Here is a 19,621-nt window from a genome sequence, read left to right as displayed (position 1 = left end):
CTCCTTTCTATCCTCTTCCTCACACTTGTTCTCACTACACAGCCAATTTCCTTGAATATTCTCTAGTAAACTCAGAAGGCCAGAAGAGTGGGAAGGGGGAAATCTAATTTTAGAAAAAGGACCGTGGCAAATGGGGTGGGGAGGGAACTAATGATTCATACTGGGCTGCCCAGCCACAGAGAAAAGCAGACCCCACAGACCTTTTTTTAGAAAACGCCTAGAGCACGGGTTCCAGCCAAGGAAGGGTTAACCACCACTCCAGAAAAATGTGCCTAGCATCATTACAGTGTGACTGTCTCCTCCGGCCCGTCTCTCCGCCCCCCAAGTCAGCCCTCCCCAGTCCCTCTCTCCCCTACCAGGGAGAGTGAATGAAGGTGTGCCTGCCCCTCCTCACTTGAGTGTTCCTTAACCCCGGACGTGTGTGAGAGAGAGAGAGAGAGAGAGAGAAGTGCGCGCGTGTGCATGTGTGTGTGCACCGTCAGTGCAAACCACGCTCGAGGGAAGCAGTGGGCCAGGCACGCAGCACTTCTGAGGCTGGAGAGGGCAGAGTTCTGGCCTAAGTTTGGGAGCCAGGAGCTGAGCAGCAGGAGGCAGGAGGTGCGGGGGTCCTCCCTGGGTGAACACGGCCGGCCGCCCCTAGGTTCCTCCCCAGCTCCACACCCCCCCCCCCTCCTCAACGGAGCCCACTCCCACTGTCTGAGACAATTGTGAGATGAGGGGTGGCAGGGGCTGAGTACCTCGGGAACAGGACTGAGAGCCACTGGCCAGAAGGTGACAAGTCAAGTTTCTCCACTTCAGGGCCGCTTCCAGCAGAGGCAAAAGGGAGGAGGTGCAGGGAGAGAGGGGACCGAGCTAGACGTGCGGAGGGCAACAAGTCAGCTCTCCTTTGCCCTCTTTTGCCCTTCTTGCCCCCGGAGTCTCCATCCTGGTCCTTCCTGCCCCAGGCCACGTCTGCAGCGATAACCTGGCCCCAACTTGCAAAAATGAAACAAAGTAAACTCCCAAACGACAAGATGTTTAAAGGGAAACCGCTTACAGAGTTAGTGCCTTCAACTTTATAAAAAAAGAAGAAAGCAAAAATTGCATAGAATGACGCGTTAATTTCTATTCAGTAAGCGTCCTACGTGTTGAATGTCTGTCGGCAGAGGAGGCCCGGCCCCGGGTAGTAGGGAGAGGCCTCTGCTTAGAAAGCCCGAGAACTGGGCTACCCCGCACAGACGCGCTCACGCACACTTCCACACACACTCACGTGCACAGCGTCGCCCAGACCTGCGACTTCTCAGCCCCCACAAGTAAAAGCCTGAAAAAGGAGCCCTTCTCTCCAGCCTTCCTGCCTCTGCAGTTAATGAACCATACCCTTCCACAGTGTTTAGGATGGGGTGGGGTGAGGGGATGAAAAGCGTTATTAACCTTCTCCTAAACATAGATTTTTTTTTTCTTTTTTTTTTTTTTTTTTTTTGGCGAAACACATCGAAATGCTGCAGGAAGACTGCGCTCCAAGTGCCAAATGCAATAAAGAAGCCCTAAGCCAGGGTAATGGTCAAGTAATGGCAAATAAACCGCCTTCCTAGAAGGGGCCTCTGCCTCCGTCGGGCGAGCGTTTTTCCTCCTCAAAAGCAGTCTGAAATAAACAAGTAAAATATGTTTTTTAAACAGAGCTCTGTATTTCGATTTTTTTTTTTTTTTGAGAGTGAAGAAAAACACAAATAGGTGGGTTTAAAGGGAGTGCAGGCTGGAACCTGGGTGCGGATTTCCTTTGTTATCTCACGTATTGCTAAGGTGAGGAGTTTAAGCACGTGAGGGAGGGTCGTCATCTACCATACCTATTTAAGAGCCTCTTTTTAAACAGAGATCAAGTGTACAAGTAACAAGTGCCCCCCTCTCCGGGGTCTTGCTAAGCGCATCGCCTTCTGGGTCTTTACGAGACTTCTGGGGGGCCGGTAGCTAAGGGGGGTTACACGTTGCAACCCGTTCGTTGCTGTGATTGAAACCCTGCCGGGTGTCACTTTAAGGAAGTGGGGTGGGGGGGTTGCTTCAGTGTTTCGGCTCAAGACAAGCTGGGCAGACCCAACCTGACTTCGTCCCCATCGCCAGGAGAAAAAAAGTTACAACTGGCAATTCTGGCACCGCCCAGGTGCTATCCCAGCTGCCCAAAAACACCGCTGGGAAGCCTCCCGGCGCTTGCCAGAGTCTGCTTGGCTTTTAATTTTCTTTTCTTAAAGATGGGAATAAAAGCCAAGGGCTTTTATTGACAGTACGAATGTCAATCTTCTTGCTTTTCCCTTCTTTGTTTTTTTAATTAAAAGGTTTATTCCTCCCAAATGATTTGCAACGAATTTATCGTTTTCAACTATTGTGTAAATATATATATATATATATATATATATATATATATATATATATATATCAAGCACTGTAAGTTGGAAAATGGACAGTGCATTCATTCTGGGCTTAACTTCAGTGGGTACTGTCAGGGTCCATGGGATCCTGTACTGTAGGCAAGACCAGCACAGGACTTGGCCACCAAAGAAATTTACAAAAGACAAAAAGCATAACAAGAATCCAGACAACTACTGTTCCTGTCTGATTTGTTTCCATTGCAGTGTTTACTCTGCATAAAAAAGCATAAAGGTGTGCTTTTTAAAGTAGGCTGGTCACACTGCCTCGTCCTAACCCAGAAAAAGAAAGAAACGGGTGAGACAGAGCGGCAAAGTTTTCGTTGGACAGCACGGCAAGGGGTCACTGACTATCTCTGCCACGCGCAAGGAAACTCACGCACTGCAGAGGGGGGAAGGAAATAGCGCTTTAAAATACAAAAAAAAAAATCCCTAGTTTGATATGATTTCCTTTATTACCCAGATTGTAACTGAAGAATTGCATAAAGCAGCGCTTCTGCCTGCCCGGGGCAGGCTGCGCGGTGGCAACAGCTGGAGCAGCGCGAGCGGGAACCCGAGGGTCAGCAAGGGAAGTTTGTAAGAGTTCCTATCTAGTTATCAGACAGCGGCGGCGGCATCCTTAGAGACACTAGAGACAAAATGAGTAGGTCTCCTACTGGATGAATGACAAGTCTCATCAGATCGGAAAGCGAGGTTCTGTTTCTGGATGTTGAGCGGGCTGTGCGTGCGGGAATGTTTTAATAGGGCGGCGTATAGCTTGGCAATTAAAACAGTTGAAAAAAGTTGCTCAAGAAAATTCCAAGGGTTTTGTGTTCTGCTTTCACTTCGGCGGATACCGGGCGATCAGGCGCAAAGCATTCGGCTTTCATTTCATAATTTAGGCATGGTTGAAATAGGCTCTCCACGCCCCCCGAAAACCGTTCTCTTCCCCCCCCCCCCAGCCTCCAATCTCTCTCTCTCTTTCTCTCTCTCTCTCTCTCTCTCTCTCTCCCACACACACACACACACACTCCAAACCTTTAGCCGGAATTCAAACCCCCAGGCCTCCAAGCATATGTACACTTAATTCCTCCTCAGATGAAAATAAAGACATCGGCCTCATTTAAAAGTGAAAAGTAAAAAACAGGACTTCTACTGGCTCTCTTTGACAGTGTCGCAGCTAAGTGAAATGAACAACATCCAAAAAAGAAACAGATGTACTGATGACCCAAGAGCCCTATATTTAGGTTGATCCCGGAGACCAGGGTGAAAGGAAACGTATTGGGAAGTGGAGGAGTGCTTGAGTGAGGACTGGACGAAGCACTGGAAAGACGCCTACGATGACACCATCTCGCTGGGCTAGACCTTGGATTCCCACTGCCAAAGAAACCCAGCCCGCAGAGGTGCCGCTGCCTTAAGGCGCGGCTGCTGAGGGGACTTGGAAGGCTGGAAGGCTTGGGGACGTACTTGCTTTTAATATGCAAGAGAGAAGAGGGCGGGGAGATTGGGGATTTTCCTGGGGAGAAGCATCCTACCCACCCCTATCTCCCCTTTCTCTGGTCCACAAGCAAAACAATTAGCTGTTTTCGGCGAGTGGGAGAGCGAACGGCGGCCTGTCCCCTCCCGAGGCTGCTCCAGCCTCGCGAGCTGACACCTCGAGGAGAGGGCTTTGGACTGCTAGGGTTTGCTCCGGGTCCCAGCACCTCAGAGTCCCCTTAGACTTGTGGTAGAAGCTTTTGGGCAAACCCATTCCTAACGCCTAGAGTCCCGATCGAGGCTTCCGCCTTTCCAAACAGTGTCGGCTCGGCGGACAATTCCAGGCGAAGTCCCCTAACACTTCTGCGAGAAGAGTGGGGGATGGGGGCCCTGCCGCCCCAGCACTGAACCCAATCTCCCTGGTCCCGCGTGACCAAGGCCGCTCCACGCCGGGCAGGCAGGGGGCGCCGGGGAGGGTGAGTGACCCGAGACCCCAGCTGCATCCAGAAATAGAGCAAGAGGCTCTGCCGCGCTCTCTCAGCGGCCTAAGGTCCCGGCAGCCCGCCCCCTGGGGGTCACTCGGCGCCCGGCCAGCCTGGAGCTCGCTGGCGGGAGCAGGCCCTTTCGGCCCCCTTCTCCTCCGCGGCTGTCGCCGCTGGCTGCGCTCCCTGCACTCCTCACTCTCCACGCGCTCGCGGGGCCTGGCCTCTCCTCACCTGCCCCTGGCTCCGCGGAGCCGGTAGCTCCGCACTGCCTGTGCCCCACCACCACCACCACCACCACACACACTGCGACTACAACCCCCACTCTCGTCTCCCCCACTCCCCACCCCAGTCGTCCCGCCGCGCGGCGCACGCCGGAGAGCACCGCCGAGCGCACAGCGCCCACTACCGCAACCGCCGCTCGGCGCAGCTCGGCGCAGCCCGCCAGCCCGCGCAACTTCCAGCGGCCGCCTCGCAACTTTTCCCAACTCCACCACTGCTGCCCGCCGCCGCCGCCACTGTGGCTCCCTCCGAGCCTGCCACCCACCCCAAACCCCAGAAACAAACCAAGGCTCAAAAAAGCTCCCATCCCCAGACCGCCCCCCCATCCCCCGCTCCCCCTCCCATACCCGGGACTAGCTGGTTGGCCAGAGGCAACTCTCCTCCGCCTGGGGGGAAGGGGAGGGGAGGGGGAGACTCTCTCGTCTTCTCTCCCCCCCACCCCACCCCACCCCTTCCCGCTTGCTCTCGCGCGCTCTTCTCCCTCCCACCCGGGTCTTGGCTGCCCCCACCCCCACCCCCACCCCGGGGTTGCCACAGCTGGTCGGTGCACGGGGCTAAGGGCTGCCCCGGCTCCTCTGGCGCCCAAACCAAGAGCGAGAGCGCGGGCGGCCGGGCGCGAAGGCTGGGACCGGCAGGTTGCTGGGGCTGCGCTGCGCCTGCCCTCCGCCCGGGGCCCCGGCGCGAGAGGCAGCTGCGCGCTCCCTCCCGGAGCGCTGGAGACAGATATGCAAGATGGCAGAGGAGGGGGAAAGCCAATAGAAAAGGGATATTGCACCTACTTGTGGCCAGTTTCCTTGCCCTGCCTTTGGATCTCATGCTGTGCCCAGTCCTGCAGCCGCTGGTGTGTGGTTGGGGTTTTTTTTTCTTGGATCTTTTCCTTCTTTTGCTTTCCCTCTCGCTCCCTCCCTCGCTTCTCTCTCTCTCTCTCTCTCTCTCTCTCTCTCTCTCTCTCTCTCTCATACACACACACACACACACACACACACACACACTTACACACACTCACTCTCTGTCTTTCCCTCTTTCACTCTCTCTCCCTCCCTCTCTCCCTTTCTCTCAATCCACACTCGCTATCTCTCCAGCATTGTCAGTTCGGACACCTTCGCACATGCGCGCTAGACGCCCCTCCAACATCTCAGCGCCGCCAAAAAAAGTTTGGAGCGATTTATCACTTTGATTTGGAGATCTTGTCAGATGGCAATCGCCGAGGAGGCGGAGAAAGGGAGCCACGGGGAGGGCGGCGGGGGGCGGGGAGCGAGCACAGGGAGCCAGAGGGGAGCAGACACCTCGCCCCCAAAAAAGGCGGGGAGGGGGGGGAAATAAAAAGACTAGGGCAAAGGACTGATTTCGTGTTGGAATCACCTATAAGCCTGTATCATTACTATTATTGTTTTTCCCACCATAAATTGCAGGAAATTTTCTATACATCCACGGAGAAAACAAGAAGTGGGGCTTTTGAAACCTTTTTCCATATTAAAGAACTAGAAGGACAGGACTCTTAAATGATCCAGGAGAAAGTGAGAATCATCCTGAACTTCAGGAAATCTGCTGCCGCCGCTCTTACTGCTACTGAAGCTATTTCGGCTTGTGCTTTCGGAGTTGAAAGTAGAACAAGTAACTGTTTTCTTTCTCGATGTTAAGTATGCTACCAATACTTGCCATTCTTGGAACATTTCAGTGGTCTATTCCCATCAAGTAGTAATGATCACCTTTGATTCCCAGGTCTGGGCAGGCTCGGGCATTTAACATCCAAGACCTCCTGCTTCCCTAAGGTCGGCCGTCACCTTCCGGCCTCCCCCACCGCTGCCCCCATCTCCGGTTGCCCCAGCTCTGCCTGCCTGCCATTTTCACTCACTTGCTTAAACCCACAACCTTTAGGGTCATAAGAAAGAGGGGGGGGGGTCCTTTCCCACCCTTAAAAAAAATAAATTGTTGGAATTTGCTTTAATTACAGGATTTACCAATGAAGTGGGCACATAGAAATGGGGAAATCCTAAAGGGGCCAGCTGTGTTCAAGGTATGAATCAATCTCAACTACGTATAGATTTTCTCTTGGTACAACTGCCTTGCATTAAACAGTTTTGTTCAATACCTTCCATGAGCTATTTATGTCCCCATTAATATCTGTTGCAAATCCTGCCAGACACTGTAAAAGAAAATTACAATCTTTTCAGTCTCTGTGCTGCAACAGTACATCCTTGATGATCCAGTTAGAGGAGAAGGAAAAGAAAAGCAAGTCCTGGGCATGAGTTTAGGAAAGGCAGGGGAGGGGAAGAGAGATCATTGAGAATACCCTGTTGTGCCAGTTGTCATGTATTGTCAAAACTGGGACTGGGAGTGTGAGCAAACAGCAAGTTTCAACCCTAAGAGGGGTTCATCAATGGTTCATAGAATATCTCTGTTTGAGGAAGTCAAAATTCAAAGGATCACCCTGGCTAAGGATGCCCACCATTTCTTTCTCCAGAGTTGTGTAATTCTGGGAGCATGGGGCGGTAAGATAGAGGTCCCTGGAGAACCAAGTAAAGGTCCCAAGAGAGACAGACGTGTAATGTCGAAATGTAAGGAAAAGATAAAGGGAGCAAATGAAGTAATTACACAGAGCAGGAGTAAAACAACTTCCAAAAGAGAAGGTTCTGGTAAGCACCAGATGGGCACAGGAGAACTCTATCATTCCCTCTGGACTGAAAAGGCAGGTGGGGGGAGGGGGGTCCAGTCCTGCTACAATTCCTGTTGCCCTGTGGTGTACTTCTACACAGCAGAGGTGGGTGCAAAAACACCAGGCTTTGGGTACCCAGAGGTCTGTGAATTCGAATTCACTGGCTCTTCTCAGTTTAGATGGAAGAGTGCCTTCCCTCAGATGAACAGTTAAGTTTCCTCAGAAGAAAATGCAAAGTTGGAGTTGAGAACCATCAGAAAGGTAATAGAATCTCTAGGGAGAGAAACACTAGACTGGCCATCAAGATGTTCACAGAAGCTGCTTCTGATCAGTTTAAGGACTCCCTGGGGACCCTCACCTTGGCCAAAAGACACAGAGAAGGCACAGGAGGATCAGGCCCCACCCATCTGTCAGAACCTCAATGGCCTCTTCCCGCAGGAGGGGAGAAGGAGACCCCTAGGCAGGAAGAGTGCCCTGCACAGTAGGAGGCTCAGCCTTGGACTTTTCATTTCACCTCCTCAGCCCCGGGGAGCTTAAAAAAATAATAAAAAGGAGTTACTATCCTCCCCTCCACTGCTCTCATTAATTCCTTCCATCTCATCCCCACGGGGGGTATATATCCTGGTCCACTCGCGGAGAGGAGGTCAAGAGACGTGCCAGAGAATTTTCTAGGAAACGAAGGTACCACGGAACCAGACCCAAGATTAAATAGAAAACCCACCTGTGAAGCTGCGGTGATTGTTTCTGCTGAGAAATTACAAACCACGTGGCGGGCTAGGGGTGGGGTAGGGGCTGTGAAGGGAACTGAATAGGATATGAAGGACTCACGAAAGTCAAATCAGAGTCCCCAAACTTAAAGATCCGTCAACTTTTCTAGACGGCGAAGGGCAAGAGGATGAGGCGTCGCTGGGACACCCTCCCCTTCTCGTTTTTAAAGTCCCTGGGGTCGCGGCCGCCTCAGCGAATGCCTGGTCTTTCCAAGAGTTTCGGGACACGAGCAAATCCAACCTCTTCCAACTGAAATAATAAACACAAACTCCTCTGTGCCCTAGGGCCAAAGCATTGTGACTAGACAAGGCATCATTCTTTTTGTTGTTTTTTTAGTAAAGTATTCGCAACATCATCACTTTTATTTTCAAACCCGAAAGCTGGGTTTTTCTTTTCTTTCTTCCTCTCTCTCCCTCTCTCTTTTTCTTCCTCATTTGCTTTCTGCCTTGAGTATTAGTTAAAAAAAAAAAAAAAAAAAAGCTAAGTTGCTAGTTCAAGTGTGTTTAACCTGATGGAGCAAACGCCCAGCAAGCAGCGGACTGCGCTCGCCGCCTGCAGCGCGGCTTGCCTGAGCGTGCCGACCTGGGCGGGTTCCCACTTCTAAGTACGTGAACCCCGTCAGTTCCACCTGTCCCAAGTCTCAGCCGTGAGACCCGAGCAGGTGACTTTCTGGTCAGCGGCCCCACGGATTCCCAAAATCCTTTGACGGGACATCCAAGCTGTCGCTCGCCCAAGAGACAAGAGGCCTCCAACAAGTTGGCCGAGCTACCCTCGCTGCCCGATTCCCCACCACCCACCTTTTTCTCTTCTCCTGAAATTCGTTTCCTTGAGGGGCATGAGTACCAACGTTTTCTTGCATTTTCTCCAACGGAAACGGGAATGCTGGAAACAGTGCCTCCTTGGAAAGTCGTTGAGCTTACGGACTGTTTGGATTTGCTTGTTTTATTACTGTCATATTTTGTGTCGGGGGTTTTGGTTGGGTTTTTTTTTTCTTTTTTCTTTTTTGGAGGTTTTTTTTTTTTTTAAGGAGAAGCAGAGATGAAGAAGAGGGGTCATTGAAGAGGACAAGAGAAGTATACCCTTTCTCCAACCATGTTTCTTTAATAAATCCTAGAAACGGCAAAGAACTGATTTTCAATACATTACATGCAACAGAAACTTGTCCTTTCCTCGAATTATAATTGAACCAGCCCCACTGTATCTTTGGAAGAAAGTTTGAATTCTTTATGGAGGTATTTCTCGGCCTATTGTCTTTGTGCAGTGAACTTTACATCTTGCTATTCAACCTATATTCTCCTGGCTACCAGCAAGATTAATTTAATCATTGTAATGCAATTATTAATACTGTTTACCCAACGCTGGGTTTCAGGTTGGCTGTTAAGAAATTAAACTCTCGCTGGGTGACCAGAGCTAGGCAGGGGTTTCTTCATGTTGAAAGGAAACAGTCCTCTTTATTTAGTCTCAGAGCTCTAGCTTTCGGCCACGGGCTCAATTAGCCAAAATGGAAACAATTTTCATTCATTGCAATAACTCACTGTTCTGGAGATCGCTTTCAAAATATACACTTTATTATTATACGCTGACCTCGGTGGCGTGGAGTGGCAATAAAAGAAAGAGGCAGGGAGATCTATCTAGTCCCCTTGGGCTATAATTATTAGAAATTAATTGGGTTCAGGACCCTGGGTAGTCTAGCTAAATTAATAGCTTGTCTAGTGGTTTAAATCCGAATTTTTAGTCCACGGGAGAAAGAGAGAGTCACAGACATGAAATGCTGACCCAAGGGACGCCCGAGTTTACTTGCAAGACACTCATCTATTAAATAGTGTCTAGAATACATTTGAGTTGGGGAGAAGGGGTCGGAGTAGGAGGGGCGGGGGCCAGAAGAAAGAAAGGAGCGAGATGGGGAAGGCGACTGCGAGTGAGCTAAAAGGTCTCGAGTTGATTTTATTCGATTTTTCTTGTCTGCATTGTTTTCGGGAGGGGTTGCATTTAGGGGTTAAAATAAAAAATAAAGATCCCGTGTACTCGGAGCTGTCGTGCTGGAGTAAAAGTGAAAAGGGAGCCTTAGGCAAAAGGAAATTACTGCGAGCCCGCGTGACCTTTCAGGGAGGTAATCAATCAAGTGATCAACAGGGATATTTATCATCGCTATATAGGACTACTTCGCCCTGCACGGGCGGGGGTGGGGAGGCGAGAGGAGGGTGGAGACACGCGCGCACGCGCGTGCACACACACACACACACACACACACACCCCAAAGTTTGGACAAACCCGATAAGCCTCGAGACAGAACACGTAGGCTTTAATAAATGTTAAGACTGTCCGTTTAGTCTGACATTCTTGGAGAAACACACACTCCTGCACATACGCAAGGGGAAATGCGCACATCCCCGCAGCAGTGGCTGCGTGAAGGTGTTAACTTTAAACTGTCCACTGCGCTTTGCCCTGAAAGGAAAGCTCGCGGTGAAATGCTTGCTTCAAACACCAGCGAGGAGAGACAGCGGGGCTGAGGCCAAGGAGGAGCAGGGAAAGCGTGGCTTCCGCGACCAGTCGTGGAAGGGGCGCCGCCGGCCTCAGGGGGCTCAGGGCAGCGTTGGTGGCCCTCTCCGAGATGCACGGATGCCAGGGTCCGAGGCCCCGCGCGGCAGCCTCCTCTTCCTGCGAAATCCTCGCGCGGCCCCAGCGGCGCGGCTGGAGAGAGGCGCACTCGGATCCAGCCAGCTCCTGCGAGCACGCGCGGCGAGGGTTGGGAGGCGGTGCGTTTTCTGCCCAGTTACCTTCTGTACCTTGTAAAACTTGCCGTTTTGTAAATTGCGTTTTTCGGCCCCGGATTTCTTAGCAAATCGTTAGGTTTTACAATCCTGCTGCAACCCTCTGGTCGTTCAACAGCCCTCCACCCCCGACTTCAGAAGTGCATATAAGGGAAGGTGGGGCGGGGTGGCTGGCTTTTTTAATAATAATGATAATGGTATTATATAGTCGACTTAAAATCTAGGTCCCCGAGGCCTTCGCCCAGCTCGGGGATTATAATCAGCAGTTCTTTCGAGACAAGGTCGGGCTGATTACTGGCCCTTGAGGCTGGGAACTATTTCCCAACAGGTTTATGAAACACAGGTTGGGGTGATGCGCGCCGCCTCCCAGGTAGCGAGCCGCCACTCCCGCCGTGTGGGAATGTGGGGCCGCGCCAGGGCCGTGCTGGTTGGCACCAGATGCGAAGCTCGCGCTCCCCCGCCGGTCGCTCGGGCTGCCCTCTGCGGGCTCGGAAAGGCCTCCTCCTGCACAGCCTAGTCTGCGGCGCCCCCGCCTGGCTTCCCCGGCCGCTGCAGCTCCGGGGGCGCCCGCCGCCTAGGGCTCCAGCTGTGCACAGTAGCTGCCTGGGCGTGGGGGTGGGAAACAGCTGGAGCGCCCCGGGGAAGCGCCGGTTGGGGTGGAAAGGAACCCAGCTACGAGGATTACGAGGCGATCAACTCCCAGAGTTGCTACTGGTTTAGGATCAGGAGGAGCAGCTTCACGGGGCACAAATCTTTGCCCGTGGGAACAGGAGCTCTGGAGAGAAACCAGACTGCTGGTATGCGATACCGGGGAAAGTTTGGACCTCCTTGAGCCCCTTCTACCGATCAAACAATAACCTAGAAAAGTGCTTCTCAAAGTTAAATGTGCGTATGAATCCCTTGGGGATCTTATTGAAATGCGAATTCAGATTCAGTAAGTCTGGAGTGGAGACCCAAGCAGTCTGCGTTTCTAACGCTCCTGGGCGAAGTGGATGCTTCTCTAAGTGTGGCTCCCGGATCAGCAACATTAAGCATTACCTGGACTTTATTAGAAACACAGAATCTCAGTTCCTAATCCAAACCTACTAAATCAAAAATTGGCTTATAACAAGAGATTCACTTGAACGTGGGAGTTTGGAAAACGCTGCTCTAGGATGTGCCTAGCCAGGTTTTTGTTGTTGTTGTTGTTGTTGTTGTTGTTGTTGTTGTTGTTGTTTTTCCCTTCTGTCTTAGATCACGACACCTCCATGACTGAACCTCTTTTCAAATCCTGCTGTCTGCTTTGGTCGTGGGAGAGGATGGAGTCGATGAACCTATCCCTTCAAAAGCTGCAACTCCTCTACCCCCTTGGAGAAACTCTTACCCTCCTCATCACTTGACTGCTGGACTCAAGACAAATGCCATCAGAGAGGTTTTCATGGGTTCTGGTCAGCACCCAGAATGACAAATGCTTCCAATTCCTTCTCACCCCCACCCCACTATTTTGCTGACATTTATCTCTCCCTCCTTACATTAGAGTTCTTTGTTTCCACATCTTCCTTCCCCTCTCAGCCATAGGCTTCTTGAAGGAGACCATGCCTTATATTCTCCACGCTTTGGTTTCTCCGTGCAGCAGGGAAATTCCTTCCTCAACGGGATTAACGTCTCAAAATGCTCTGTGAACTATAAAGCTAAAGTAACTATTACCTCTTTTTCGTACCCCTAACCCACCTTCCTATAGGCTAACACACCGTTTTATATCACTGACTACTTAGTATGGTGTTGTCTCTCTGAAAGGTTCTTGAATTTGATCACACACCCAATATACTGAACCTAGAACACAGCCACATTTAAAGCTTTTTTGTATGAACACTTAAGTTCTAGTTTTCTCCTCCATAATATTCTCTAGAGAAGAGGTTCTTAACCTGGGATAGAAAGAATTCAGGAGTCTGGGTGACATCTGCATCTTCTAATTTCATTACTCAGAGAGGTGGTTCTGGAGCCTGGAAGCTGTCAGCATTCTAAGTGGTCACTAGCTAAAAGTTGGGATCCTCAAGAATTAAAAGCTAGATTTGTAAATATGATTAAGTGAGCCCTCTTGGGGGACTACGAAGATGGACAAATACCATCAAAGATTCTGGAACTCTTCTGGAAGCCACGGTTGCCAGTGTCAGTAAAAGATAGCAGGATTCAGATTTCAGAGCCATTATACATTAGATAAATTCTGAAATAGCAAGATAAAGTTGAAAGATTTTAAGAGTCAAACCTTTGGAGGTTTAAATCCCAGTTCTACCCAAGCTACCTGGGTGGCTCAGTCAGTTAAGTGTCTGACTCTTGGTTTCAGCTCAGACCATGGTCTCATGGTTCATGGGTTCAAGCCCTGCATTGGGCACTGCACTGACAGCTGCACAGCCTGCTTGGGATTTTCTATCTCCCTCTCTCTCTGCCCCTCCGCCTTGTCTCTCTCTCTCTCTCTCTCTCTCCCAAAAATAAATAAATAAGCATTAAAAAAAATAAATCCCAGTTCTACCTTTTACCAGCTGTGTAATTTTGGGCAAATTGCTGAATGTCTGTAAGTCCCTATTTTCTCCTCTGTATGATGGAAATGACTATGTATATATTACAGGGTTATTGTGAGAATTTTTAAGACAATATATACAAAGTACCTACTATGCAATGTCTGCTGCATAGCAGAAATTTGAAAAATGGAGCTACTTAAACCTCCAAATTCTGTCATTCTATAATTGGCATAATGATAAAGTTTAGTGTGTGTGTGTGTGTGTGTGTGTGTGTGTGTGTGTGTGCACTCACACAGTGGTCTTGGACACTGCCTTTTCCATTCCAATCTATAATGACATATTTTTTCTTTGCTCAGTAAATTGTCCCCTCAAATTGCTGAAGCCTGAGGCATTTGGTGTATATAAAACTGGCTGGTGCAACTAAATCTTAACATTGCAGTTTGAATAGGCACCAGTGTGTGTGTGTGTGTGTGTGTGTGTGTGTGTGTGTGTGTGTGTGTGTGATTGGATTTTAGCTACATATTTTCAAGGATTCTTGTGTACTTGTTCCTACCGTCAATATGACAGTATGAACCAGGGTTATACTCAGTTTATCCCATACAAGCAGTGTCCTGATCATCTCTCAGATGAGGCAACAGGGCCTGGGCCACATGATGAGGGCCACTGAGACTCACTGACAGAGACATTGCTCTTCCCCTGGCTGCCTGATTGCAAGCCTTTCTGGATAATACATACAAAGTCATACTTCAAAGCCCTCTAATGTTTCCGTTTTACCATATTCTCTCCCTGGAAGATGGAAGCCACACAGACAATTCAAAGAGACAGTGTTTTTAAATGGGATTAGCAAGTGCTTTTTCTTTTTAAAAAATATTTTGTTTACGTGATTTTTTTGTTTGTTTAGTGTTTTTAAATTTTGATTTTCACAAATCTAGTTGCTATGCTTACTATCAATACATAACCTATCGATCGAGTCTAGATCCCGGCCAGGAACTAACAGATCTGTGAAATTTACAAATGCCCTGCTTTAATATTCTTTACTCAAACAAATGATTGTGGCTGACATAAGAAAATATAGACATCATCAAAGCAAATTAATTTGCTTAATATACTTTTAAACATATAGATATAGCAGATTTTCCACGTCTTTATAAAGCACTAACTGTAGGACCCATGCTGACACAGCTTATAAAGAAGACTGCCTTGTAACAAGATCCTCAGTACTCAGTAACTTAATTCCCTTGACTTGAGTCCAAGCAGACCTGGCTACCCTCAAACTCAGCTATAGAGTGAAGCCCATACCCATGACAGAGTGTGATACAGGTGTGCCCTGCTTTATGAAAAGCCACATCACAATGTGATTATTCTCTCCATGCTATTTTATTAAATAATGAGGTCCCCTGAGACACTTAAAATATGATTTGACTTACAAAAATTTGATTTATACTCACTTTTCCCAGAAACATACCTATGGAGGTAAAGCCCTATTTTTTTTAATGATGATGCATGTCCCATAATGTTTTATAAGCAGTCCATTTTCAAAGGTTAAGGTAAGGAAGCATACCACAGTTCTGAGACTGAGAAAGAAACAATTTCTGTATGGAGAATCAATTGTACCCAGAAGAAACTGTGGGAATTGATCTGTTGAATTATCTACTTTGAGAGCTCATGTAGATGTACTAGAAGTCTGATATATGGTAAGATTTGGACTTCAAATGTTTTTAAAAATACAGTGCTGTTATACTGGGTTTTAATAGAAAATTTTTCAGGTAAGCTCTATAAACACTCTTAAAAAATACTTTTCAAGGCTGAAGAAAAAGAATTTTCTGTTGCGTAGAGAAACTGAATAATTCTAAAATTGGTCTGGGCTTATGATCATTTAGAAATGATAGTATATAGGCAAAAATATTACCATCCAACTCGTGTCCAGGTTTTCACTTAGCTAGTTGGCATTGAGCTGAAACTCTGAAATTGTATATATTGTACTCATCAAGACATTTGGCATCCTTTTTTAAAATTTTTTTTAATGTTTATTTATTTTTGAGAGACAGAGAGTGAGCAGGGGAGGGGCAGAGAGAGAGACACACACACAGAATCCAAAGCAAGCTCCAGGCTGTGAGCTGTCAGCACAGAGCCCGACGCGGGGCTCGCACCTACAAACCGTGAGATTATGACCTGAGCTGAAGTCAGATATTTAACCGACTGAGCCCCCCAGGTCCCCCAAGACATTTGACATTCTTAAGGGTTCTAGGAGACATTTTAATTTCCGGCTGCAGGGGAAGCACCAATGCAGAGAAGCCAAGATAGTGAATACTATTTTGATACATCTGTTTCTGTTGTGTTAATGTTATGCTGAGCTTTTCACAACTTTTGTGTCCACAATCTCTACAAAATCAGTAATCATAGTGGTCTCTTGAGCACACTAAATGGGCAATCTGTGCACTTGTGCCTCCCAGACAATACAGCATATGGTCATGGAGCATGGGCTCCTTAGCTCCAAGAACCTCCTTTTCCAATCCACCCTACATGCCACTGCTTCACTAATCTTCCTAAAGCACAGTTCTGATAATATTTTTCCTACTCGGAATCTTCAAGATCCTTTAGTTATTTTCAGGATAAAGCCCCAAATTTTGCCTTTAATTCAAGGGTATTCTAGATAGGGGAAATAGCAAGAGAGATGGGAAAGCATGAGGTATGGCCAGAAGTGTTAAGAATCTTAGTCTGCCTGAGTGATGAGATTCAAGAAAACACTTTACCGGAAACAGGTTTGTAAAGATAGGCCGGGCACATTCCACGAAGGACGTTGAATGAGAAACAAAACGTTGGGGCTTTATCTTGAAAATAATTGTGAGATCTTGAAAATACTGAATAAAGGGATGACATTACCAGAACTGTGCCTTAGGAAAATTAAGCAGGCAGTGGTGTGTAGGGTGGATTACACTTCTTCACAGGTTCAGTCGACCCATCTTTTAAGACCCAAGGAAAACATCATCTCCTCCAGTAAACTGTTGATATGGTTCCGCCAACTGGAAACGGTCTCTCCTCATCACCAACATCCTACAGCATCTCTTCTTTACATGCTGTTTTTGTGCATATCTCTATGGTGCCTCTTAACAGACTGTAAGTCCCTTGAGGGGTATTGTATCCAACTCTTCTTGTTCTCCAGTGTTAAAACACATCTTGTTAACAACTAGCCTTTTCTAAACATAAGGATTTTGTTTTTCAACAATTTTAAAAAATGCTTGACAGTTACCTTTTTTGTAACCACCTCTCCTCCAGCCTCTCCAATTGTTCTTTCTCTCTGAGTAGGTGTATGTTGGATCTTTTTTGTGCTATCTTCCATATTTATTTGCCTCTCTTTCATAAATTCTATCTCTATCTTTCTGTGTTTAATTCTGAATAATTTCCCAGACCTATATTCAAGCCCTCTAATTCTCTCTTTGGCTATATCTAATCAACTGATGTGTCAATTAATTTTTTCCATCTCTATTATGGTTTTTTCATTTTTATTATTTATACTGTTTTTTTAGATGTTCCCATTAGCTTTTCACACTGCTTTGTTGTCCTCTTATTTTCAATTTCAAGGTTAAGTTTTTATTATTTTTAAATTTTTTTTTAATCATTATTTATTTCAGAAAGAGAAAGACCAAGTATGAGTGGGAGGGAGGGGGGCAGAGAGAGGAAGAGACAGAATCCGAACCAGGCTCCAGGCTCTGAGTTGTCACTGCAGAGCCCAACATGGAGCTCAAACCCACAAACCGTGAAATCATGCTCTGAGCCAAAGTCAGATGCTTAACCGACTGAATCACTCAGGTGCCCCTCAAGCTTAAGTTTTTAAACACATTAAGTGTATTTCTTTTATCCGACAATTCTGTTATTTGAGGTTGCTAGAGGCCTATTCCTGCTGTTTGTCATATTCACTGACCATTGCTCAGATGAATTGTTCTCCCATATTTTAGAATTTTGGATTGTTAGCTCACCTTGAGCAAGACTTTACCTGTGGGAATCATGTTTAATATTACTTGAAGACTTATCCTTCCAAAGTGACTTTACATTTGCTTTTATCAGATATCCCAGGAATATCATCAACTTTAAAGATTTTTACCAGCCTGGGGTTTTCCAAAAGATGGAGGATGTATGATTAGAACCACAGACATAAATGATAATAGACCTGTTGGAAAGAATTGTCAGGGGAGACTTTTTTCTTTGTAACCTAAAAACCAGATGAGATCGAAGCTTTCTTGTTATGTCCTTTTCTGGTGAGCTGATGATTTTCTAGACCAGCCTTTCACTGATAGTGTAACCCTTTGAAACCCAAATTCATGCAAGGATATCAGTTCTAACTTCCCAACTAATGTTGGACCAGAACTGTATGTATTGATTCCATGAAGGTTTTGAAACTTAAGCCCTGAGTTCTCAAAGCTATCAGCTTCCCATTCCCCAACTACAGGCTGCCAGGATTTGTATTCCCTTTTGTAGTTAATGCCAAGGACTTCCTTTTCTTTATTTCAGCAACATTTTTAATTATTAAGCAGAATGCTTCAGTGATTTCAGAAGGGAGGGATTGCAGATTATGTAGTCCATAAAATTACCAAGATATCTAGACTTTAAAAAAACCTGTGGTGGTTTGTTGTCAGGTGAATTTCAGTTTCAATATTTTTTCGTGAATTATTTTATTCAAAATAAATGTCCAGGTCCCAAAATGCAGAACCAAATGTCACGTATAAGTAGAATCACAAAAACAGCCTTTTCCCATGGTTCTGATCAGCCTAAAATCACTCATCCCACTTCCCTTATTGGGACATCAAAATCATGTTCAGCCTTCAAATGTCATCTCAGATTCAGCCTTCTCTCTAATGCGTTCCATAATGATAGTGATAATAATTACAAAACAACTATTTCTCAAATGACTACTTTGTGTTAAGCACTACACTGATATTTTGCAAATGTTACCTTATTTTTCTAAATAACCCTATGACATTTCAACCTCATTGTACAGGCAAAGGAACTGATGTTTCTAGAGGTTAACTGACTTATTCAAGGTCACCTAGCTAGTATTGGGTTGAACCATATGAAATAATTGATACTCAATTATTTTTTACTCACAAAAAAGCATTTTTACATAGCTCACTTTCTTCACTTGACCTTCAGTTACAACAATGTACGTTCATCTGTCTTCTCCAGTGGATTGTAAATTCCTTGAGGGCTGTGCCTTAGCTTGGTATCCCTAGCACATAAGACAGTACTTACTACATGACAAGTCTTCAATTATTTTATTGTTTAAATAAACTGAACTGAGTTTGTTTATTAGCAAGCATTGGTCAGTATTTATATGCAGTTGATGCGCTTTTAAACTTTTCTCTTTTTCTTATTTTCTCTTAGCGGAAATTCTTAAAATTCTTAAATATGGTCCCAAATTTTTTGACACTGTTCCTGTTCCTTGCAATTAGTCATGCACAGGTCTTCTAACAGCGTACTGACAGAGATATGGAGGCAGAATGAGCAGGAGTCACTAGGAGACAACTGGATTTTCAGACAAGCCCAGAGGCAGAGGCATCCAGAATTCCTGGGGCAGCTGTGCTGGAGTTTCTAGCATCCAGTCCCAATCACCATGTTGAGAAGCAGGCAGGGACATCACTGTGTTTTGCTAGGTCAGTCTTGTGCTGTGGGAGGGCATTTCTTCTAGTTATATGAAGGATCCAAGCCTAGTTCTCCTGTCCTATCAAAGATCTGTAAACTTCCTATTAGCTTTTAATAAAACGTTCCAGCTTGTGTGTAAAATTAAGAACACTGAATTTGCCATCTTCCAACATCTTGTGATCTTTGAAAGATTCCAAAAATCCCAGAGCTACAGACCATTTATTTAATTTTTGTTTGTAGATCCTGACACAGAGCAGTATTAATATTGAAGATCTACCATGGGCCCACTGCAGTAGTAGGAAATTGACAGGTACTATGCAGTAATGTGGAAAACAATGACCAGCCAATCAAGATATGGCATGTTCAAATAGTATTACTTTCACTAAAAGCTGTAATACTAATATTAATGTTAAATAATGAAAATATCATTATTGATAATGAAAGACTTTAATGGTTAAAAAACAAATTTATGATTTACTTTAAAAGTTTTATCTTTATCTCCCTTATAACATTTCTATTTTGGGGAATATGTTTCATATGGAATGTATTTTATAGCAATACACCCATCGAGTTTATGAATGTTTGGGGATTACATGGTAAACATATTTTTAATGATTAATCTGCATGATCAAAAAATTCAGAAACAACTGCAGTGAATTCAAATTATTTATTCTTT

The 19,621-nt window shown here is 46.4% G+C and overlaps 1 protein-coding gene and 1 long non-coding RNA gene across 7 annotated transcripts in view; one reads left to right on the top strand and one right to left on the bottom strand.

The window, feature by feature from the left end:
* MECOM (MDS1 and EVI1 complex locus) overlaps positions 1–5,757 on the bottom strand; it is a 561,175-nt gene extending 555,418 nt beyond the window's left edge. For 2 of the 6 annotated variants that reach the window (XM_019810458.2, XM_003991927.4), the window contains exon 1: positions 5,395–5,757. In XM_019810458.2, the coding sequence (XP_019666017.2) occupies positions 5,395–5,575 (181 nt within the window). In that variant the 5' untranslated portion in view covers positions 5,576–5,757. The remainder of the gene's footprint in view (positions 1–5,394) is intronic. The other 4 variants (XM_019810459.2, XM_019810460.2, XM_045037299.1 and 1 more) reach the window with 3 other exon arrangements.
* Positions 5,133–8,333, top strand: LOC109491395. Its single transcript, XR_002144703.2, has 4 exons — positions 5,133–5,456; positions 6,028–6,229; positions 6,570–6,632; positions 8,149–8,333. It is a non-coding gene; the product is annotated as an uncharacterized LOC109491395 (long non-coding RNA).
* Positions 8,334–19,621: the final 11,288 nt, after the last annotated feature.

This window comes from Felis catus, chromosome C2 (genome assembly GCF_018350175.1).
Source record: "Felis catus isolate Fca126 chromosome C2, F.catus_Fca126_mat1.0, whole genome shotgun sequence".
NCBI lineage: Eukaryota > Metazoa > Chordata > Mammalia > Carnivora > Felidae > Felis > Felis catus.
This window is presented reverse-complemented; position numbering and strand designations above follow the sequence as displayed.